We start from the raw sequence: 20,013 nt of genomic DNA on the forward strand, positions 1-20,013 counted from the left end.
TAGTCTAAAAAGGTTTTGAAACAATGTAATAAAATAATTATTTCCTAATGAGCAATGATATTTAACTATATCTATAGTCTAGTTTTAAATATACGAGTATTTTACGTGTTTTATATGTACTCCGTCTCAAAATAATAGTGCTATTCTGTGAGAAAACATTTCTCACTCGTGAAACGTCAAAATACAATTTTTATTGGGGTCTCTCAAGGATCTATTCTTGGACCAATTTTCTTTCTCATGTATATAAATGACCCGGGTTATATTTTAGACGACAAGCATATAAAGTATTCTGTAGTGATCACACTTGATAAAAAAAAATTAATATCTGACGATGTGTTAGGTAATAGTACATTGGTGTCAGTAATTCACTTTTAAATAGTAATAAAACGAAATGTATCGAGTTTATTAATACAAATGTTATCTTAAGCTGATACTAATCAAATCAATAGTTTGGATAAGCGTTAAAACTTACTTAAACTACAATATTCTTGGCACAACTAGAAAGTCTAGAGGCTACAATATTTAATAAATGAGAGAAATGAAGTCAACTTAAATACGATATATATATTGAGAAGAATCAGCTGATTTCAAATATATATAAATGTACAGAATCTTTGGCCAGTTCCTCTCAGATGTTAGGTGCTTCTTTATGAAACAGTAGTATATCTTAAACGTTATGTACTCTCAATGTGATAGCAGACAAGGTGAATTTGTTTTGTTGCCTGAGTGATCTCACAATAATTGCTCCATATCATCACTGGCGGATTTACCAATAGGTTAAGTAAGCTGGAGCCTATAGCGGCAGATTTATAGGGGCGGCAAATTTAGTCAAATTTGTTATTATCTTACAGAAATAAAACAAAACTTATAATTATGTATATACACATTACGTCCGTAATCCGTATACTCGTCACTACATAGCGGGTTGGAAAAATAATCTAGTAACTGACTGAAATATCACCTAGTTCATAATCATACTAATAACGGGAAAAAACCGATGTGATGAGGACGATAGAACACAAATCATAATTGTTGCAAAATAAAGTAGGGGCGGCAAAAATTGAATAGGCCACTATAGGATCATATCATATACAACATAGCATTATATTATACTATTATTATTATTTAACGTGCTGTAATATCGAATTAGGACCACGTCCTGTAATGATATGTATACACTTTTGCATTGTCTATACACATAATAAAATTGAAGTGTCTGTTTATAATATTATAATAGTCCTTTTTTACTCAATGCATTGTATGTATACACGGTACATATACCAAAATAACATTTTTTACAATTTTTATGTATCTGACTGTCTGTTTGTTCCGGCTAATCTCTGAAACATCTGGACCAATTTCGACTTTCACTGGCAGATAACTGATATAATAAGAAGTATTTTAGGCTACAATAATATTTTTTGTTAAATTTTAGCACAGCTAGCTAATAAATAAATCTTTGACGACAATTACTTTCAATTCACTCATTAAAATAAATGCTTCTTAAGATATTGAATGAGCATTTGGACTTTGTGTTTTTACATTCGTTCTTTGAGTTCCAGTTCATTCTTCTAGAATAGCTATGCTATACACATAACGTATCTGCTAGAAACATTTATTTAGCAAATATTAGATGACCATATCAAATACCATTCACTCTTGGCTGTCCGCAGGATTCGCCTCTATGACCTGTAAAAACGAAAATAAAACGTTTATAGATCAGATATGGCCCAGTGGTTTGAACGCGTGCATCTTAACCGATGATTGCAGGTTTAAACCCAGAAAAGCCACTGAATATTCATGTACTTAATTTGTGTTTATAATTCATCTCGTGCTCGGCGGTGAAGGAAATCATCGTGAGGAAACCTGCATGTGACAAATTTCATAGAAATTCTGTCATATGTTTATTCCACCAACCCGTCTTGGAACAGCGTGGTGGAATATGTTCCAAAACCTTCTCCTCAAAGAGAGAGGAGGCCTTTAGCCCAGCAGCGGGAATTTACAGACTGTTGTTGTTGTTGCACAAATTTCGTAATCAAGTAAATTTGAGGTACACATTTGAATATATATTGGACAACGTCATATATTAGGTATTACATTTTAATATTTATTAACATAAGAATTAACAAAATTAAATGCTTAAATATATATATACAAATATGAACTAAAACTAGTTACTGTATAAATCTTGACCGCGTGGAATGGTGGCAAGAATGCTAGCAGCATTTCCCCGTTGAATCGCAATTCCGATCCTCTGGGCAAAAAACGAACCAGCCCTCCTGTCACCAGTGGAGGCAATGAGGCGAGGTGTTATACTTTTGATGAAGCTTTTTGCACCACTACTCCAAGGGCCAAGCGTTTCGACAGCAAAAAAAAAAATACGTCATATTACTCTGATCCCAATGTAAGTAGCCAAAGCAACTGTGTTATGGAAAATCAGAAGTAACGACGGTACCACAAACACCTAGACCCAAGACAACATAGAAAACTAATGATAATCTACATCGACTTGGCCGGGAATCGACCGGGTTTTCGGAGTAGGGTACCCAAGAAAACCGGTGTACACACCTCTTGACGGAGGTCGCCACTTACGAGTGTGTTATGGAAAACCAGAAGTATTTTTATTTATTTTATTTTATGGTATAGGTTGGCAAACGAGCATATGGCCCACGTGATGATAAGTGATCACCATCACCCATAGACAATGACGCTGTAAGAAATATTAACTATTCCTTACATCGTCAATGCGCCACCAACTTTGGGAACTAAGATGTTATATCCCTTGTTCCTGTAGTTACTCTGGCTCACAAACCCTTCAAACCGGAACACAACAATACTGAGTACTGTTATTTGGCGATAGAATAACTAATGAGCGGGTGGTACCGACCCAGACGGGCTTGCACAAAGCCCTACCACCGAGTAACGAAGAAGTAACGACGGTTCAAGTAATCTTTTCTGAAAATTCAAACTTAATAATAGTAATACGTACCCTTTTTATTTTCTTTCCGTACATCGACCAGAAAGTAACATTGACACTTGTCGCTTTCCCTGTACGGGAATCGAACACCCTACAGCTGTCGAAGGGGGGGCAGTAGAGGTGTAAAGAGACGGCACCATCCACGTGTGATGGATTCTCCATCCTGTGGAGGCCGAGGGCATCTGGAATTGATGAATTTATGCTTTAATCAAATAAAATTAGGAAGAGAGAAATACTTAATAGACTATTTGACAATGCGTAAAATAAAGTGTCAATTATTGTAATCTGTATACATTATGAGTTTAGAAATGGTTATATTAACGAAAGTTGAAGAAGGCAATACTTAATTTAATAAGAACATATTTGCATTATTTTAAACATTTGTCACGTGACACAAAACGCTCCTGATGGCCGGGTTTATAATGGCATCACTTGCTTGTTAACCTCACTCGCCTACTATATGCACCACAGATTAAAACACAAGCAAGTGACGTCACTTAACCCATTGCAGCGCCATATTTTCCAAGTAGCGTTTTCGCGCGCAATTGAAATATGGAATTTTTAGTATGATAGTTTTCGGCAAATATGTACTAGAAATAAAAAAAAATCTACTTTTAATGGATGTTTTAACCTCTACTTAATAATATAAAATGGATTTTAAAAACCAGTCAAATAGCCTATTTCGATTTCTGTGTATAAATGGTAAGGACGTAACTTAATCGTAACTTCTGGTAAATATCTAGTATTACAGCAATATAATTATTATGTTTAAATAAAAAGTTACTGAATTTGTGAATAGTAGTTTGAATGCCTGTTTATCGGGAACTAGCGAAACGCCCCGGCTACGCAAGAGTGCAATGCTGATACTAAATATACTACAGAATTTGTTCACTTACGACATCATATTAGAAACTTCTAAAATTATCAGTGTTTCTCTACTATATAGTTGATGTAATATATACAAAAACCTTTCTCTCGAATGATTCTATCTATTAAATAAAACCGCATCAAAATCCGTTACGTAATTTCAAAGATCTATGCATACATAGGAACAGACGGTAAGCGACTTTGTTTTATACTATGTAATAATGGTAAATGATATTAACAATAACATTTTTTATGGTATAGGTTGGCGGTAGAGCATATGTGTCACCATCACCCATAGACAATGAAGCTGTAAGAAATATTAACTATTCCTTACATCGTCAATGTGCCACCAACCTTGGGAACTAAGATGTTTTGTCCCTTGTGCCTGTAGTTACACTGGCTCACTCACCCTTCAAACCGGACCACAACAATACAGATTACTGTTATTTGGCGTTAGAATAACTGATGAGCGGGTGGTACCTACCCAGACGGGCTTGCACAAAACCATGTCTATACATATATATAAATAATCTAATTGTAAATTATATACAAACCGTTTATATAACAGACATCGTCAACTTCTAAGCGCGTTCGACCGGTTTCTTCCATACTTTTAGCATCGTAGTCGCCATTTTCCAAATCGCCATTTTCTTTTTCTTGACAGTTATTTTGGCGGTAATTTGGACAGGTCTCGTCGCAATCTATATCTAATTTCGCTATATTTTCATTGATATCGTTACTTTCGGAGCAACAGCGTCTCGATTGTCGCTTTTTAATCCTCTTTATCACTTCCGGTTGAATGTTTTTCGGCCAGTCGTATCTGAAAAATATTTTTTTTTTTTGATACTTTAAACGTCATGTTAAAAAAAACATTGAAAAATATGACGCAGGTATTAATTATTGTTTAAGATTATTTAGATGTTAGAAATTGGGGAGTTTGTATACGTTAATTATAATGTCGGACATATATAAACTATATTTCATTAAATAAACATACAACAACATACAACTATTGCAAAACGGTAAGAACTGAGTTACTTGAGTTATTCTTAACTAGTAACAACAACAACAACAGCCTGTAAATTCCCACTGCTGGGCTAAAGGCCTCCTCTCCCTTAGAGAAGGTTTGGACCATATTCCACCACGCTGTTCCAATGCGGGTTGGTGGAATACACATGTGGCAGAATTTCTATGGAATTTGTCACATGCAGGTTTCCTCACGATGTTTTCCTTCACCGCCGAGTACGAGATGAATTATAAAGACAAATTAAGCACATGAATCAGCGGTGCTTGCCTGGGTTTGAACCCGCAATCATCGGTTAAGATGCACGCGTTCTAACCACTGGGCCATCTCGACTCTCTTAACTAGTAGTCATGTGTCATATCTCAGGCAAAAAAGTAGCCTATATCATTTCTTAGTGTTCAATTTTACTTCATACCAAATTTCATCAAAATCGATTCAGCGGTTTGATCGAGAAATAGCGACAGACAGAGTTACTTTCACATTTATAATATTATTATATAATATAGATATAATCTACATTACGCTAGGAAATTTGCGTTCAAAGTCAAACGCAATGAATGTAAGTTTCAAAATTTTTGAATATTTTTTTTTAATTAGATACGAGGCATAAGTAGCAAGCATACTGCCAATGATTAAAAAAATCACTTACTCAACTATACTAATAATTGAAATAACATATTTTTTATTTATAACATATATATAATAAGTCTATGTTAAGTTTCACCAACCCAATTAACACAATTGCTTTCAATTATCGCCAGTATAATAAAGTAATATAGCATATTGTATATTATTTTAGTATTTGGTAAATTCCAATACATGTATTGTTTATTGATTCAATATATTGTTATATACGTAAAGTATGTTTGTATTGTTATTTAATAATTAGTATATATGCTATAATAATATGTCCTCCAGACCAATGTGGTCTGTGTTAATAATATATACACACAGATATATGTATTATATGTCGAAATAATTAAAAAAACTTTTAAATTTTAGTTATTTTCTATCTTTGTTCGTATTTACTGGTAGGGATGTATTGAGGACAAATATACATTCATTTTCATTTATTTAGAAGTCTTTTGAACGAAAAAAGTGCGTAAGCGCATGACATACTTATTTTACTTCTTGGCGCAGTTGAAAATAATATTTAATTACACCCAAAATTAAACTATAATATAACCAAGTTATTAGTTAAATAATTACCTTCTCCTCAAAGGAAGAGGAAGCCTTAGCCCAGCAGTGGGATATTTACAGGCTGTTGTTGTCATGTAGGTCACATAAGTGTAACTTTAAAAGTAAGTATCCTTACCTGACTTCTTCCAAGCTACCGCTTAGCACTTTCATGAAACAATGGGAATCCGCATGGTCGTGTATAGCAGAAGCGTGGCCGGGGCCCCAGCACAGAATCATGATATTGAAGGCTCCATTCCCAGCATCAACTAGATTACGAGTATATCTGTAAAATGAGATGAGATTTTAACTTCTAATCGATGGAAACATATGTAGTGTCTTACCAACAAAATCAGTATAAATACGCTCAGATATGAATACTTATCAGGCAATCAATACAGCCTTATTTATTTGTGAAGTAAAAACACATTATATAGTAATAGTGAGCTTCGCACAGGTGCAATGATGATACAATATATACAACAGATTCTTTCTTATTACTTTACTATATTGTCCATGTATTATATATAAAAACCATTTCGAATCACTCTATCTATTAAAAAACCGCATCAAAATCTGTTGCGTAATTTTAAATATATAAGTATACATAAAGACAGCAGCGGTAAGCGACTTTGTTTTATACTATGTTATGATGTAGGTTAAATTATTTTTTATAGAATGTGCATTGAAAGTATGTTTGATTTTAAACATACAGCTACAAATATTTTGATTATGTATGTTGTGTTTTGTGTTTTATGTATGTTGATAGAAGGGTATTTACTTTATTTATATTGTAAAAGGCAAAGGTCACATGAGTCTCACATGTGATGTAAGAAGTCATTGTTTAACCCTGGAAATCCGAAGGATCCGCGGGATTGGCATTTCTAGATCACTTGCATCCAATATACATATGTTTTTAACAAAGATTTAAAATAGGCGTGTATTGATCTATCAGACTATGCCCTTTTTTATCCCGGGGTTTGAACCCTTGACACCTTACTGATAACTATGACTGATAACAGTTAATATTTGTATAGTTTTTAGGAATACCCGAACAAAATTACACTTGTTTTTACATTAAATAGCGATTCAAGCATGGTTGTAACAACTAGTCTTACTAATAATAAATGCGAAAGTTTGTGAGGATGTATGTATGTATGTTTTTTTTTCAAATCAAATCAAAATAAACTTTTACAAGCACTTTTGAATCGTCATTTAACAATTAAGCTACCACCGGTTCGGAAAGCAGATTCTACCGAGAAGAACCGGTAAGAAACTTACTCTTTTTCAACATTTAATAAAATCCAGTCATGTTATTTACTTATAACGATGCAATGATATTCTAATAAACAGATATGTTATATCCATACTAAACAACAGAAAATAGTATGCCGCGGCGGGGACTGTTTATTTTACATTTCGTTACAAGTAAAAAGGATAGCTTGATAAAAACAATAAGTAAAAGGGATAACTAGATGTTTCAATTACGCAAAACGTATTACTACGTAATTATGATGTATTATAACGTATTACTACGTAAAACGACTAAAGGCAAACGTCCCAATTAGGACGTTTTCTAGTCTTCACTTTTTGCGCGTTAATAACATATCTGTTTACTAGAACATCATTGTAACGATGATATAATATTTTCGTAGCGGTATACACGTTGTAAGATATCAGTAGTTTACCCGTGCGAAGCCGGGGGTCACTAGTATATTATCACTACGCACATAATATAGGCGCTAAATATTTGCACATGACTATGTTTCGAACGAAATTCTTGGAGATAAGATTAGAAACGATTCGTGGACTCGTATGACGCATTTGTCTTGTTTTTTTTAATAATCATTACATAGTATAAAACAAAGTCGCTTACCGCTGTCTCTATGTATGCTTAGATCTTAATACTTACTATACTTTATTTTACCCGAATAGCCGATATAGACCAGTGGTTAGATCGCTTGCAATCTATGGTGGTTTATTTATTTATTAATTTAACATTTATTTAATATTGGAAAACATCACATTCACTACTCTGATCTCAATGTAAGTGCTAAAGCACTTGTGTTATGGAAAATCAGAAGTAACGAAGGTGCCACAAACACACAGACCCAAGACAACATAGAAAACTAATAAATTTTCTATATCGACTCGGCCTAGAATCGAACCTGGGACCTCGGAGTGACGTAACCATGAAAACCGGTGTACACACTACTCGACCATGGAGGTCGTGAGCACCACTGAATTTTCATGTACTTAATTTGTGTTTATAATTCATCTCATGCTCGACGATCTAGAAAAATCGTAAGGAAACCTACATGTGTTTAATCACAACGAAATTCTGCCAATTAAATCTGATATAATAAAATTAACTGTTAATATTAATGTATGTTACATATAAACGTGTGAAGCCGGGTCGGTGCTAGTAAATAACAAATCAGAGAGTTACAGGCATCGCAATGAAACAAAAAAAAATAATTTAAAACGTTTACAAATTGTTGTCAATACGGGTCAACTATCAATCAAACAGTCATACACAATTATCTAGAATGTTCCATGCATTTATATATTATATATACACATATATGTCGTATGTTTATAAACATCATTTTTATGATAAAGTTGAAAATATATGTATTGTAAACAAACTGACCCCGCAACGTCGCGCGTTTGAGTTTAAAATTAATTCCAAAATAAAATTAACCGAAGTTACTCCTTATTACATCAACTGTCTGCTAATGAATGTTCCATAAAAAATGGTCCAGTCAATCAGAGTTTAGTCGCAACAAACAGATAGACAGAGTGAGAGATTGTGGAAATATGACGTTTTAAACGTCAACAAAACTATCAAAATTTTGAAGAACGCGTGCATCTTAACCGATGTTTTCGGGTTCAAACCCAGGCAAGCACCGCTGTTTCATGTGCTTAATTTGTGTTTATAATTCGTCTCCGTAATCCATCTCAAAATCCGTTGTTTCATTTTAAATATCTAATAGGGACAGACAGCGGTGAGCGACTTTGTTTTATACTATGTAAACATATATAAATATATCTGTCACATATATTTTACGTTAGCAACGGATATAATAAACAAATTTTTGTGATAAAGTTATCTTATATAAAAAAAAACAATTGATTTAAGTGATGTACACTGTTATTGTTTATAATAATATGTCAATGATGCAATATTAACTTTCTGACTGTAACCTCTTTGACCTCTGTATCAAGAGGCCTTCCATCCATATATCGAAACAAAACTGCTCTCCGTATAATTTAATATATTTATAATTACAAAATAGTTGCACATTTTTTACATTATGGCTATTAGCGACCGTACAGAATTTGTTTATTTACGACATCAGATTCGAAACTTCTAAAATTATCAGTGTTTCTTTACGACAAAAACCTTAAAAAAAACTATAAATCCGTTGCGTAGTTTTAAAGATTTAAGCATATATTAGCGGACGGAGAAAGCGACTTTGTTTTATACTATGTATTGATTAGCACCAAGACCGTTTTGATAATAATTATAATAAATAATAAAATAATTTATTTCATCAGTAAGAAAACACGTCATTATCTTTACAAAGGTTGACTTCTCCTTTTGAGTGCAGTGTGCTCCCGTGCCAGGAGAAGTCACTCTTCCTTAACTCTCTCATACTTAAATACAAATTACTGACACTTGTTAAAGACTAAGCAATCAGCCTGACGGAAATACAAATTACAATAAATAAAAATATAATTAATTTATTACAAGCGTGTGGTGTGTTCGATATATTTTCATATGTATGGATGTGTGTGTGTGTGTGTGTGTGGGTGTGTGTTTGTGCAGTGTGTATTGATAGAGGGTTGAATTGCGATAATGGTCGATAATGGTCAAATTTTTGACCAAAGGTGAAGCCCACTAAAAATACTTTTTAGGGGGCCTCCCCTAACTAAAGACGGGGCTCATTAGTATGTTACCCAAAAATTTCGCTTTATTTTAATATTTCGAAAGGGAAAATAGTAAATCAACAAACAACTACATTATAACAACAATTCCAAAGTATTGTTCTATCTTCATTTCATCAAAAATGATTCAGTTCATCAAAACTGACAACTTCTCGTACAAATTTTATGTAGATACTAGTAACAAGACCCGGCTTTGCACGAGGAGAAGACTTGACATAATATACATTCATTTTGGTCGGGAAGTTTTCCAAAAACTTCAACAATCTCCATTTCAACCAATTAACACAAAATCCTGATGAATGTTACATCTAAACCTTTCTCATGGATCATACCGTCTATTATTGAAAACCGTATAAACATCCCTTTGGTAGTTTTTGAGTTCATCACATAGATTCGCGGCAGAAGGGCATTATTTTAGTTAAGTAAACCTCGGCCTATTAATGCCCCATAGCTGGACAAGCTCTTCTACCTTTTGAGGAAAAGGTTCCAACAGATGCAGATCCCCACAGTGTTCTCTTTCACCAAGCACGAAACAAATTATAAACACAAATGATTCATATTTAATAAATTAGATTTTAAATTGACATGGTTGTTTTTATTATTAGAGTTATTAATCACGGTATAATTACCATGTTTATTATTTTTATCTGATTTTGTTATTTTGACTGACCAGTCTCGTGAACAAGATTTTCGTAGATAATGTCGAAATATCGAGCTCCAACGGATGAAAATAAAAAAACATGGTAAATATCCGACAATTAATAACTGTAATATTTAATGTAATTCAATAATGCTTGGACTCCAAGTAAGAACATAATTTTCTTACCTAACACTTGTGACCAACTCCTCACATATGTAAGTCATGGACAATAGCTAGTTGTAAAGAAAAGGGTTAATTGATGATAAAAAATCAACTTACCGGAAACGATCAAATTTCGCATACTTCCTCCAGTGTTTCGGGCTAGATTTGTAACCGGACATCAAGTTCTGTACCTCCTGTATATTGACGTGATCTTGGGAGAATATCCCGTGTAACTCGGAGACGAGATTTTCCAAGCCATCGATTTCTCTATAAAACGACAAAGAAACTTTTATTTTGTTTGTGCATCACAAATTAATTTAGAAGATATGACTACTACTACACTGAGTCGAGATGGCCCAGTGGTTAGAACGCGTGCATCTTAACCGACGATTGCGGGATGAAAACCCAGACAAGCACCGCTGATTCATGTGCTTAATTTTTCTTTATAATTCATCTCGTGCTCAGCGGTGAAGGAAAACATCGTGAGGAAACCTGCATGTGACAAATTTCATAAAAATTCTGCCACATGTGTATTCCACCAACCCGCATTGGAACAGCGTGGTTGAATATGTTCCAAACCTTCTCCTCAAAGGGAGTTGAGGCCTTTAGCCCAGCAGTGGGAATTTACAGGCTGTTGTTGATACATGCATATATAAATATATAAAGGGGAACGTGATACTCACCGTCCAACTTTCAACGGTCGTTCTACGGAGAGCTGTTCCAGGTCCGAGCATTCGGAGACTCGGTGTTTACAATTTGCACTCTCTACATCCATATTATATCTGAAACAAACAAATAAATACTATAAATCATATAAATATCCATACATATAATAAATTATTATTCATCTCGTGCTCAGCGGTGAAGGAAAACATCGTGAGGAAATCTGCATGTGACAAATTTCATAGAAATTCATTCGCATTGGAACAGCGTGTTGGAATATCCAAACCCTCTACTCAATGGTAGTGGTAACCGGTGGTAGTGTTTCAATTGACCATCAATAAGAAAGTGTAATGCTTCTATATTGAATAAAGTTATTTGAGTTTGAGTTTGATATTATACAACTTATGACTTTTTACACTTTACACTTTGGGAATGAAACGATCCTCATCAGCTCGTTTAAAAACAGGAATAAGGCGCATTGTAAATATAATTGTAAAATAAAATACAGGGATAATTTTAGACGTTTTTTTTATGGAATAGGTTTGCGGACGAGCATATTGGCCACCTGATGGGAAGTGGTCACCATCACCCATAGACGATGAAGCTGTAAGAAATATTAACTATTCCTTATATCGTCAATGCGCCACCAACCTTGGGAACTAAGATGTTACCCTTGTGCCTGTCGTTACACTGACTTACTCACCCTTCAAACCGGAACACAACAATACTGCGTGTTGTTTAGCGGTAGAATATGTGATGAGTGAGTGGTACCTACCCAGACGGGCTTGCACAAAGCCCTACCACCAAGTAAGTTTGTCATTGTCTTCTAATGTACTCAACATTAATCTTTATATATGGCCCGTTCACTATGTTTACTAACATAGCTTGGTCTATTAAGTAAACAGTAAAGAAAAAGTTCAGTAAAAGTTGTGCAAACACTTGCATACTTTGTTCGTAAGGTAAGTTGTCCACAGTCTATTTGCTATCGTTGAGCGAGGCGGTGCGTTACCCCGCCCCCCTCTTGAGATGAGCCACAACATATTGCCAGTAAACTAATCTTGTAATCTTTAAGATAACTTTAGATATGGTATTCTATAGTAAAACTTATGGATATAACTTTTAGGTACAAATGAAAGTGTCAATCATTCGTAATTTGTTTTGAAACGTTCCACACAGTGGCAAGAATACTTGAAATGTGAACTTTTTTATCTCAGTTGTTTAGCTTACAACAATACATTGACATATTTTTAACTACAAGAGCCGATTCTCACCAAAACAGACTGTCTGTTTAAACGGAAGACGCGCTCGTGCGATTTTAATGACCGGATCCCGGATCCGATCTCCATGCACGATGGATTCTGTGCTGTGATGTTATTTAAGGAGAATTATTCATCAAGATTAAGTATTATACATATTTTGCGCAACGATTTTCGACGAGCAATTTATTTTCGACAAGCGATATTAAATCCCTAGACGTCCACACTACACCAGTGCAGAAATCTAAATGATGTGTACAAGGCGTTTTGGAGGATCGAGGGGGGGGGGAGGTTTTGTGTGTGTGGTATTGGTGCGTCTCGGCAGATTCATTCACACTATACCCGATTATTTGAACAGCTCTTCGTTGTTGTAAAACGTTCTTATAAAAATCCTGACATGTACTTTTCCAAGCCGTTTAAATGTGAACAGCGTGCTTTAAATTGTACAGCTGCCTTTGTAGTCTAAAGAGCCTTAATTCAGAAGAATCTTTAGGTTATTTAAATCCAACTTTTTGCGGCTACGGTAGGCGCATGGAAATAGGCTACCTTGTAAGTGACCTTGTGAGTGAGAAGTCCATATTCATTAGTGCTGTATGATAATAAAAATACTCCTAACATAATCAGTAGGTCAACAACCTTGGTGACTGTCAGCTGAGGTTTCCCTTGTACCTTTAGCAACACTTCATACATACAACAATGCTATGTAATGCTAAAGAGCTGAGATGGCCCAGTGGTTAGAACGCGTGCATCTTAACCGATGATTGCGGGTTCAAACCCATGCAAACACCACTATATATGAACTTAATTTGTGTTTATAATTCATCTCGTGCTCGGCGGTGGAGGAAAACATCGTGAGGAAACCTGAATGTATCTAATTTCATTGAAATTCTGCCACACTTGAATATGTTCCAAACCCTCTACTTAATGGAAGAGGAGGCCTTATCCCAGCAGTGGAAAATTTACAGGCTGTTACTTTTTACCACTGTTATGTATTGCTGCTTTGTATAAAACATGGAGAGTGGTTGGTACCTATCAAGGTGTGTGTTGACAAAGCCTTATTACCAATTAATATGCCAATTAATATTGTATATACGATATAGCCTTGTTACTTCCGATTCCTTGATCATTTAAGGCCTTTGACCAGCAATCTCTGCTCTTGTGAACCTGTGAAGGGTTAAAGTTTAATAATTCAGATAACAAAATCTCTCGGATAGTTTAATATAAATACGTCCATTTCGAAGATATGGCGTCACTTTTGCGGTAGGCTTTATCGCATATAGAGAGCAAAATATATAAATAATATATTCTGATATATGACTAGCTAAACCTGTGGATTTACTGGAGTTCAATTTGTCATATTAATTCATTGCCTTCATGCTGTGCGTACAGGTTTCTAATTAATTAAGGTAATCGGACGAGATAATAGGCCTCATGATGGTAAGTGGTCATCCACTGATAGACAATGTCGTGTAGATATGCCACCACCCATCCCTTTGGAAATTAGGATGGTATGTTTCTTGTATCCTAAGACTGACTTACTCGCCCTCAACCCGGACTACAACAACACTGAGCTGTATGGCGCTAGAATATCTGATTGGTGGATGGTACCTACCCAGAGAAGCTTGCACAAATCACATATTATCCCTTATAATAGTATATTTTAACATAAAACTCGCCACTCCCAAATCTACCCCCTAGAAAGTTGAATTAAATTACTCATTTAATTTTTCTTGTCCGGTGGGTGATATTTCGACAAAAATCAGAGCAGATTGTCGGACGGAACTGTGGACGCTCTGTTGTTTGTTTTAAAGACTGATTTATTATTTATATTTAGATAATTTATTTTATTTTATTACGAGACTATCAGATTTATTTGCTTAAAGGTGAATCCGTGTAATTAATAGAAATAAACAAAGCAATTATGGACACTAACGTAGAACTTATTATATTAATAATTCAAATACTTTAAATATGTTAATGTTTATCAAAAGAAAGCCTTATTTTACATACAAATAAGGTTCACTTTTAAAAAAAATCTATCATCTTTCGGGAATTCCAAATTCAAAATTCAAAATTCGGGAATTTCCAAATTAAATAAATAAATTCCGTATGATTGTTGATCTTTACAAACCAAATCTTTTTTTTAAATTAACAAAATTCCTTTTCCAATATAAATACATTTCACCCTCCCAAAAAAAACATAAATAAAAGGCTCTCAAATCTATTGTTGACTGGTAGGCTGATACTGAATTGGTAGACTTTGAATGTAGGCTGTCTCGTGTCCCAGGACTTGCCAAACCCTTGGAAACTAAGATCTTATGTCAAAAAAATCATAATCAAAATAAACTTTATTCAAGTGGGCTTTACAAGTACTTTTGAATCGTCATTTAACAATTAAGTGAAGCTACCTTCGGTTCGGAAAGTAGATTCTACCGAGAAGAACCGACAAAAAACTCAGTAGTTACTCTTTTTCGACATTTAAAAAATACAATCATATTAGTTAAATACAATTATATATGTAATGTATCCTGAATGGAAGTCAACAGGTATTAACTCCACGCTTTTTTATCATCTATAAAATCTTGTATCGAATAATATGCCTTTTTACCAATGTATTTTTTATAAACGATTTGAATTTACGAAATGTCAAAGTTGAAAATAGGCCCTTATGCCTTAGTTTATACACACCCTTCAAACCGGAACACAACAATACTGAGTATTGTACTTCGGCGATCGAATTGGGTATGGCGCAAAGCCCAAACAAGTAAGATCTTATAATATCTGCGGAACCCTAAAATTTAGAAAGGATATCATAGAATGCGGCTGTTTCCGTCATGCGCAATGCTTCATTACTGCGGAATCATTATAACATACTATATATGGCAGTATGTTACTAGTAAATAGACATATATTGCATATATACTTCATTGCTTGGCTATAAAATAAGTTCATGTCAATATAACCATTAGTTGTTTTGTGAAACTGAGGACACCACTTTCTACTACATCATAGCAAATATATGCTGTTCATATATGTCAGTGGGTACCTCTATTCTAACGCTGGTGAGACGTCATTCTTGCAAATTTAAGAACATAAAATTTGTCAAAACTTCTTCGTCCCATTTATGACGTTCTCCCTCCTAAAGTCCCTCGCCCTATAAATGTTGAATGTTTGTTGACGTTTGTGTTTAGTCCATTTTGTTCATTCTCATGTAAATATATATCAAATTTAATAACATTAAATTGTGAATAGTCTAATTTAGTTTCATATTTTATTACATATATAGTTTAGAATACTAACAAGTATTTTTAATTGATCATATTATTAACTCTAAATGTTTGTGTTGTTCTAGGTTAAGGATTAACAAGGAAATTAATACTACTATTCTTGGCTTTAAAATTCAATTGAATTTAGTGTCTCAACCGTACCGATCAATCCCATTCGTGTCTTCTCCATCCTACGTGACATTGGCGATATAATCTGCACTGTCACAACTAAAAGCCATTAAACTAAGAATTGAATTACAAACTATCAAATTACCCTTATGTGCAAAAGGTTAGGTTAGGTTAGGTTTATTATAATATAAGTGAGTTCATGGTTGGAGAGTACACCTTGGGAAAGAAACGACCTCCTGGCAATTTCCGATACCTATTAAATATATGAGCTGAGATGGCCCAGTGGTAAGAACTCGTGCATCTTAACCAATGTTGGTTCAAACCCGGGCAAGCACCATTATATATATATGTGCTTAATTGTGTTTATAATTCATCTCGTGATAGGCGGTGAAGAAAACATCGTGAGGAAACCTGCATGTGTCTAATTTCATCGAAATTCTGCCACATGTGTATTCTACCAACCAGCATCGGAACATTATGGTGGAATATGTTCCAAAACCTTCTCCTTAAAGGGAAAGGTCATAGCCCAGCGGAAATTTACAGGCTGTTGTTGTTGTTGTTTGTTGTTGATTAATACATAAATTCATATAAAAAAAAGAAAATATGACGATAAAAAATGGTGGAAGAATATTTTTCAAACCCCTTTGGGAGAAAACCCCAACCCGTTAGATAACCTACCGCTAAGCAACAATACCTAGTATTATTGTATGTTTGGAAGGCTATTTAAGTCAGTGTAACTACAGGCACAAAGGCACAACATCATCATCATAATTCCTAATAATTTTAACGATATTTCTTTTTAACTTTAAAACAAGTATCTTTATTAACATAATAATTAAAAACATTAAAAATCAACTTGACTACGTGGAATGATGGCAAGAATCAAGATCCTAACAATAGAGAATTAAAGAGAAAAAAAACCTTACGATGTTTTCCTTCACCATCGAGCACGAGATAAAATTATAAACACAAATTAAGCACATTAATATTTTAGAACCCGCAATCATCGGTTAAGATGCACGCGTTCTAACCACTGGGTCAACTTGGCTGAAATTATGTATTCTATAAAACAATTGTACTATTGTTACATACACAAATAAATAAATATTAAATAACAATATCTTGCATCTCTTTTTAACACCACACACGAGAAGAAGAACGCAATAGTGTTCGTTCTACATTAATTGAAATGTTGTTTTCAAAAGAATCCCTGTCAACACTTAGATAATCTTTGATCTAAATAGATATCAACATCAAAATATTATTCTCAATACATGTACGCTCTTACAAGCTCGTGAATCGTCATTATACAAGATTACTTTAAACTAGCCAGTCGCCCCGGTTTCTCACGTTTGCGAATCATTACATAGTATAAAACAAAACCGCTTACCGCTTCTGTCTTGTATGCTTAGATCTTTCAAATTACGCAACGGATTTTGATGAGGTTTTGTTAATAAATAGAGTGGTTCGAGAGGAAGGTTTTTGTGTATAATACATGGACAATATAGTAAAGAAACAAGAAATAATCTGTAGTATATTTAATATCATAACTGCACCCGTGCGTAGTAGGGGCAGGTAGCTAGTTTTTATTGAAGAAATTGATTTGATATAGAAATTAATTTACAAACTAATTTAACCTCTTTATAATATCAATATAGATGTCAATCTACTGTTTATGAAAGTAATTCTGTCTGTCGGTTGCTATATCACGACCAAACCAATATATGAAGCAAGCATGAACTTAATAAGAAATCCCTAAAACGCAAGCAAAGTCACGGGCAAGAATTAGTGTCTATATGTAATTCTGTTGCCCCAAAAGCCCCAACTGTAATACGTTGTATGCAAAACAAACAAGATAATTAGACAAGATGTTTAGCGCAATGAACAGACTTTCGAATATATAGTATTAGTTATTGTTCTATGTAATAGAACAGAGCTCGGTTTCAAGAATGTGTAACAATCATTCATTCTCATATATACGTAATAAAAGTAGGGTAACAGAGGTTAAACGTTATCACAACTCGTTAAAGAAATATATATATATGAAAGTTAAATATATTTTGGCAAATTAAAACCTAAAAAAAATCACTACATAATATAAGAAACAGTTGTCAAAATATTCTGAATGACAATATTTATTTTTAAATTTTTTTAGGCAAAGGTATATCTTTTTCGTTCCAGTGAATTTATTTTAAGATAAAAAAAATCAGAATTAATTATTTTCATCAATTGATATATTACAAAAGTTCATGAATCTGTTTTGCAGTTAATATATTACGCGAATGATATTGAATGCCGATATTAACACTATAAAAAACCTGTTCCAAAGGTTCTTGCATCCATTGCATTGAATAATACTCACCGGCGAACTTTCTCGACTCGTACAGTCACGAACACCAACAAAGTATTACAATTTTAGATATAAGAACTCTTTAATCACAAACTATGTTCACAGTAACTTGGATCCTTGCTGGAATACTTTGAAAAAAAAAAACGAAAGGTCTATCTTGGCGCGCTGTTAAATGTCAAATGACAGTTATTTTCCCGCGCAATTACTTTTATTTTACGATACATCCGTAAACTGTAGTCGATAGAAAGGGATAGCGATAACTTTTTTTTATCATAGAATAAGAGAAACTAGAAATGACACGAATATTTATACTAAAAACAGATTCGACGGATAGATTTCTTTACCCGTTTATTTTTAATTTAAGAATTAAAAACAATAATAAAAACTTATTTTACGTTTTGTTTACCACGGAAATTTTGTAGTATTTTATATTCGACTTTGTCTATAATTACAACATATATAGGATACAAAATGGCGTACCATCGTAGGGCATCAACTTTCACGTAAATTCCTAGAGAATCGCACAAATGTCGAGTAATCGTCTCATTCAATGCACACGTGTCATTTCTATTTTATTCCAACACTTGTCATTATCCCCTTTTCTACGCATACGTATTCCACAGATAATAAATATTGTTTTCAATCGTTCCTAATAAGTTTGTTTACGATGACGTATTAGATACTAAGTATAAACCTTATTTATCAGAATCTATTATTATTGCTTTTTTTTTTAAGTACAGCAAAATTGTAAAATTTAATGAAAAACAATTCCAAGAGTCTCATTATAAAGATATTAGCACTTGAATATCAATTTGAAAGCTGCATTTAAATTATTTCTTATATAATTTTGCTTGTGTGAGCTACCTAACCCACAATGGTTTTAATGGATACAGTCTACGTATTATTCCAACAAGGACATAAGTTATATAGCTAAAGTTTTATAAAACAGACAAACAAATTAAAACACTCTTTAATTTTTTTTTTATTTCGTTTATTTTTTAATGATATATTTATTTGTCTTGTTAACTTCTATTAGCCTGGAAGATACCTTGTGGCATTATAACTTTGGATATTTGTGCAAATAAATTAAAAAAATAAATTGGGATCTGTACGAAAAAAAAACAAATTTGAACTTAGAAAATCAAAGGCAAAATTTAAAATGCATTTGTGCTTTTTATTTTTAAAATGACAAACTTAATTTATTTGAATGAATTATTAATGATACAGTTATAAAGTTTGATTTATATATTTTTAAATTAAAAAAGTATAGTCATAATTGGGGTGGGGCGGCCCTATTCTATTCTACCCTTGCCATTACATTTTTTTTCTGTCAACTTTCTATATTCATTATAAAATTAAATGTTTTATGTACCCGCACGTGACAAATATTATATAGTATATTTAAATAATAATTATAGATTTCCGTTCTTTCTAAAAGTGCACAAGATAAATCAACCTTACGAATCATGCGATGAATTCGGATATTAAGATATTAAGGCACAGTATATTTACAACAATATTATGTATATTCACAGTAACATTGATCACTTTG

General features: G+C 33.5%; 1 protein-coding gene across 1 annotated transcript; it reads right to left on the minus strand.

The window, feature by feature from the left end:
* Positions 1-1,434: 1,434 nt before the first annotated feature.
* On the minus strand, positions 1,435-18,655 carry LOC124541238 (cysteine dioxygenase type 1). The gene is made up of 7 exons (XM_047119120.1): positions 18,474-18,655; positions 11,481-11,579; positions 10,915-11,064; positions 6,184-6,330; positions 4,399-4,664; positions 2,990-3,159; positions 1,435-1,689 (listed from the first exon to the last, which is right to left on the minus strand). The coding sequence occupies exons 2-7, from the start codon at positions 11,570-11,572 to the stop codon at positions 1,654-1,656; spliced, it is 861 nt and encodes a 286-aa protein (XP_046975076.1). The 5' UTR covers positions 11,573-11,579; positions 18,474-18,655; the 3' UTR covers positions 1,435-1,653.
* Between the last annotated feature and the right edge of the window lie 1,358 nt (positions 18,656-20,013).

This window comes from Vanessa cardui, chromosome 27 (genome assembly GCF_905220365.1).
Source record: "Vanessa cardui chromosome 27, ilVanCard2.1, whole genome shotgun sequence".
In the NCBI taxonomy this organism is placed as follows: domain Eukaryota; kingdom Metazoa; phylum Arthropoda; class Insecta; order Lepidoptera; family Nymphalidae; genus Vanessa; species Vanessa cardui.

Excerpts from the sequence above, each read along its gene's own strand:
- LOC124541238 (XM_047119120.1), bottom strand. The coding sequence starts at position 11,572 with ATGGATGTAGAGAGTGCAAATTGTAAACACCGAGTCTCCGAATGCTCG. Across the intron at positions 4,665-6,183 it reads GGTAGCTTGGAAGAAGTCAG|ATACGACTGGCCGAAAAACA; the intron begins GTAAGGATACTT and ends AATATTTTTCAG. Across the intron at positions 3,160-4,398 it reads CGATGTCTGTTATATAAACG|ATGCCCTCGGCCTCCACAGG; the intron begins GTTTGTATATAA and ends CATCAATTCCAG.